General features: G+C 39.9%; 1 protein-coding gene across 1 annotated transcript in view; it reads left to right on the top strand.

The window, feature by feature from the left end:
• The window catches only part of LOC107291299 (neurabin-2-like), a gene marked incomplete at its 3' end in the record, with an annotated part of 131,356 nt that extends 126,729 nt beyond the window's left edge, over window positions 1-4,627 (top strand). Inside the window, exon 3 of the mRNA XM_015820289.1 lies at window positions 4,492-4,627. Within this exon, the coding sequence (XP_015675775.1) occupies window positions 4,492-4,627 (136 nt within the window). The remainder of the gene's footprint in view (window positions 1-4,491) is intronic.
• Window positions 4,628-5,191: the final 564 nt, after the last annotated feature.

Raw genomic sequence — 5,191 nt, 5'->3', positions numbered from 1 at the left:
GGTTACCAAGCAGTAGATTGTCGTCTACTTTGTCGAATGCCTTACTGAAATCTAAGTATACTATGCCCACAGCGTTTCGCTGGTCTACTAATTTGGTCACTTTATCAAAGTATGAAATAAGATTGGTTTGGCATGATCTGTTTTTAACAAACCTGTGCTGGCTACTAGTTATAACTTTGTTTGCTTCTAGTTGTTCGCAGATCTGTTTTTTGATTATCTTTTCCAGGATCTTTCCAGCTATTGATGTTAGACTGATTGGTCTGTAGTTTCCTGGGTCTGTTTTTTTCCCTTTCTTGGAGATGGGAACCACATCAGCCCTTTTCCAATCCTCAGGTGCTCCAGAATTTTTGAAAGATATGGTGCAATGGTTCTGAGATAACATCTGCCAGCTCCTTCAGAACTCTGGGATGTGTCGGGTCCCGGTGATTTATATTCGTCAAGGTCGGATAGGTGTTCTCTTACCATTTTCTTGCTTATTTTAATTTTTGTTTCTAGTTTGTCTTTTGCAGTAGTTTTTTTGGTATGTTGGGCTATAATTTCTTTTTGTGTGAAGACTGATGCAAACAATGAGTTAAGCAGCTCTTCTTTCTCCCTACTGCCTGTTACTTCCTTGCCATCTTCTCTGTTTAGTGGACCTACTGTTTCCTTGACTTTTTTCTTGTTATTAATATGTTGAAAGAAACCTTTTTTTTATTATCCTTGACTTCTGTTGCAAGTCTTTGTTCATTCTGAGCCTTTGCCTTCCTGACTTCATCTTTGCATGTTCTGTCTCTCTGCTGATAATCAGCCTTAGTTATGTGTCCCTCTTTCCATTTTTTGTACTTGTCCTTTTTGTCTTTGCAAAGAGTTCATCTATTTCTTCTGATTGGTTGGGTGGCCTGTAATATACACCTATGGCAATGTCACCTTTTTTCCCTTTTATATTGACCCATATACATTCTGGAGGGATTTTATCTTTGATCACGGGCATTTCTGTAGATATGTAGTGTTCTCTTACATATAGTGCAACTCCCCCTCCTCTTTTTGTAGATCTATTTCTTTTGAACAATTTTTATCCATGCATCAGTAGATTCCAGTCATGGGTTTCGTCCCACCAGGTTTCTGTAATGCCAACTATGTCATACCTACCCTCGTGTACTATTGCTTCTAGTTCACCCTGTTTCTTCACCAAGCTTTGGGCATTTGTATATAAGCATTTAAGACTTTTATGCCTGTCCGTGGGTATGTTTCCTGCATCTCCTGATTGTTGTTTGAGTTTTTCTTCTTTCTCATCACTCCCTACCTCATTGTTTGATTTGTTTTCTTGGGATTTATGACTGGTTTTGTGTTCTAGAGATTCTAAAGATTGGTCACCCTTCCCCCTTAATTTTAGTTTAAAGTCGTCCTGATGAGTTGGGCCAGTCTTTTTTCCGAGTACATTTTCCCCTGTTTTCGTGAGGTGCAGCCCATCCCTCGCCAAGAGTCCTTCGTAAGTCCTTTGTTCCAGTCTTTTTCTGAGTCACGTAGGAAATGCAGTCCATGGTCCAGGAAACCAATTTTTTCTTGACGACACCAACCCTTTAGCCAGTGGTTTATTTCTAGAATTCTTTTTTCCCTCAATGGGGGCTTGGCCTTTCGTTGGGAGTACTGATGAGAACACTACTTGTGCTCCTAGCTCCTTAACTTTATTGCCTAGTTGCTTATAATCTCTCAATATTGTACTCATGTTCTTTGTTGTGTCATTCATCTCAATGTGGAGGAGTAGGAGAGGGTAGTAATCTGTGGGCCTATTTATTTTGGTTAGGTTCTCGGCCACATCTTTGTTTTTTGCTCTAGGGAGACAACTTACGTCCCTGGATTGTATGTCCGTTCTGCAGATGGCTGTTTCTCTTCCTTTGAGGATAGAATCTCCTATTATCAACAATTGCATTCTGGGCTGCTTTTCTGTTTATCTCAGGTGTGTTTGTTGATGTGACTCTTTTAGGGATATTTGGTGTTGTTTCTTTTTCTAGGTGTCTGCATGTTTTCTTTGAGGGGGAGGTTGTGGGTCTGTGTATTTCCATCTAGGGGGAGAAATCGATTGCTCAATTTTAATGGGGCTGCTTCTGGTTGGGTTAGATTGGGCAGTAGGAGTTCGTTAGATGTATGCTTCTTCTTTCTTTGATTATTGTGTTTCCTTCTAGGTGTGACATACCTCCATTTGTCTTCCTCCAAGGGTTTATCAGTAGGGTCAAATCCTCTGGGAGTTATTTGTTCATTATTTGGTTCGGTTTGGGTATAGCTTTCTTGTGTAGGCTGGAGTTTGGCTAGAGTTGCCTCTAAGTCCCTTACTTTTTCCTCTAGTAGTTCACATAGTTTACATCTAATGCATGTATAATTTGGGTGTTCTTTGGGCATAAGCACATCCATGGAACATGTATTGCATACCACAATAGTATCAGTTGCCTGTTCCATGAGTTTGTTTGAAAATCCCTCTTTTTGGTTGGTGGATGTGCTTTGCTGTTAGCCTTGTTTCTACCTTCTCTGTTCTAGGTAATTACTTATGCCTATTTTTTTATCCTTTTTTCTGCCTGTTTGTGCACATTTTTCTACCTTGTAATTTATTTAACTTTCTTACTATTATGTTAGTTTTATTTATCCTTTTCTTCCCTCTATTTTTTTTAAGTTTTTGAGCTCCAATTCCTCCCTACCTTATTATTTAAGATTTACCTTGTTAAGATTTGCCTCTTTATTAGTCCTATTCTTCCATGATTTCTAATGTTCCACTCTTGTTTTTATTATTTGCCTATTTATTTAGCTTTTGTTTTCTGTCCTGTATTTATTTCTATTCTTTACTGGGGTCTACCCTCCCTTCCTATTGGGACTTTGAACTTAATTGTTACCTTCATTTCTGTTGCTTGCTGCTCTGGCCTCTTGTTGTTTTCTCTGCCAGCTCCGATCTGTCTTTCGCTGCTCGTCTCTGCTCTGGTGAAGCTTTCCAGTCAGCTCAGCTCGGCTGTCTAGTCTGCTCCTCTCAGCCAGCCACTCAGCTTTAGAGATCAGAGCTCTCTAGCTTGAAGCGTCTCTGTTGCTGTTGTTGCTGCTGCTGCTGCTGCTGCTGCTGCTGCTGCTGCATTTCTCCCCTCCTCAGATTTTGCCACCACCAATTCCTCACAGCCGACGGATTGCTCAAGTACTTCAAGTACTTCAGGATCACCTTGTTTGTTCCCCAAACTTTGAGCGTTAGTGTATAGGCATCTGAGTCCTTTATGGCTGACCCTGGGTATGCTACCTATATCTCCTGGTTTGTATCTTGAGTTTTTCTTCCTTCCCATCACTCTCTACCTCCTTGTTTGATTGGCTGTCTTGGGGTTTATGCCTGAGATTAGGTCCTAAAGATCCCCCCCTCCATTTTAGTTTAAAGCCCTTCGGATAAGCTGAGGCAGTCATTTTCCAAATAGATTCTTCCGGTTCTTGTGAGGTGCAGCCCCACTTACTGGGCTGAGTCCACTGGCTAGTTAGCCTCATGTCCCATCTCGGGGTCCCAATTGTTAGAAGAATAATTGGGGTTTCCATGAGCTGGGGTGGTGCAAGAACAAATAAAAAAATTAAATCCAGACATACTGTGAGAAAAGGAGATCCATCTTTATTCCCAAGAACAAAGAGCTCTGCTCTTGAGGGTAGACTACAGAGAAAATGGGATACAGGGACTTGGTTTTATAGGGGGACTGGTTCCTTGGTGTGAATTTGGGGGTGTGGTTTGTGTATATGTGGGTTTAACGTGTCCTTCCTGTGCAGTTTGTGATGAACCTGAAGTTTGTGAAATCCGGGTGGATTTATTATGAGGGAATCTGGCGTCTTCCTTACCCTGAGGGATATCCAGTTTTTTGATGTCTTCAGTGGGATGCTAGAATAAGTGTTAGGATTGTATGCTGATTGGCAGATCAGAAGGCTGCTAAAAGGAGGGGGGCAGATCAGAGATTATTTAACTTCCAACACAGTGATTTTCCTGTTTTCACATGAGTTAACATTTGAAAAGAGACTTTTTCAGACAAATTAAGCTTACCATTTCTTGATGTAAACCCTTTCAGCATTAGGTTAGTGTGAAAACAGGAAGTATAATTTTCTTGAATTTACTGCTTCCTGTATTCCAAACAAATTATTTGAATTAGTCATCAGTTCTGTAGGCAGTAGGGCAGTAGGCAGTAGGGATTATATCTACTATGGCCTTTTGCTTCAAAGAAAAAATTCAACTCAAGCCACTAAAAAATTAATCAGCCCTGAATTAGTAGGAGAAAGTGGTGGGTGTTAGTCTTTACTCTTTGTCATTTGCTGTGCTTGAAGAACTTAGACTCCAAATAAGCAGATCGGTGCATATTTACTCAAGAGCTGGGATCCTTTACCAAAATACTTTTAAGTCTAATATATATACAGCCTGGCTACCTAATTACTGACACATTATTCAGCCATACTGAGATTTCTCCTATTACATTAATGACATACATTCATTCTATTCACTTTAATTTCCTTTAGATTCCTTATTGGCAGGGAGAAGCCAGGAGAGCAGAGTGAAGTGGCACAACTGATCCAGCAAACACTGGATCAAGAACAATGGCAGCGAGAAATGATGGAACAGAGGTATACCCAATATACAGAGGAGGATGAAGAAGTAAGTATAATCAATTTATCTTTGTCTGTGGGGAGGAGAGTAGTAGAGCTCTAACGTTAAATTAAGGGAACTTGTACAGCTGTTAACATTTTGTGAAGACCATTTTAGCTACTCTAATGAAGCTATGCTTTGACTAAAGTTGGAGTGCTCATAAATTTCCTTAGCCCCCCCCCTTTTCCTATATAACTGGTAGACCTCTAGGTCCTGTGTCTTCCTCATCTCTTTTTCTATGCTTCTTACTAAAATGGTTTTTGTATTTTGCTGCAGAAATGATACTGGCTCAGAAAGAGCAGAAACAAGCTAAATGTCCTTGTTTCACATGAGATAACATTTGAAAAGAGAAATATCTCGGAGAGTTGTACAAGTTTTTAGATTGAAATTAGCTTGCTCATTTCCTGATGTAAATCCTTCCAGCTTTACCCCTGATTAAAAACAGGAAGTATAATTTTCTTGAACTTACTACTTCCTGTACTCTAAGGAATTATTTAAAGTAGTCCTTAGTTCTGTACTATGTTTGTATGCTGTCCAGATTGTGAGATGTAAAAAGCCCAAATTTTGATACTC

Source organism: Protobothrops mucrosquamatus, unplaced genomic scaffold (genome assembly GCF_001527695.2).
Source record: "Protobothrops mucrosquamatus isolate PMUCROS unplaced genomic scaffold, P.Mucros_1.0 scaffold1113, whole genome shotgun sequence".
In the NCBI taxonomy this organism is placed as follows: domain Eukaryota; kingdom Metazoa; phylum Chordata; class Lepidosauria; order Squamata; family Viperidae; genus Protobothrops; species Protobothrops mucrosquamatus.
Note: the sequence above shows the minus strand (reverse complement) of the source record. Positions and strands in the feature narration are given on the sequence as shown.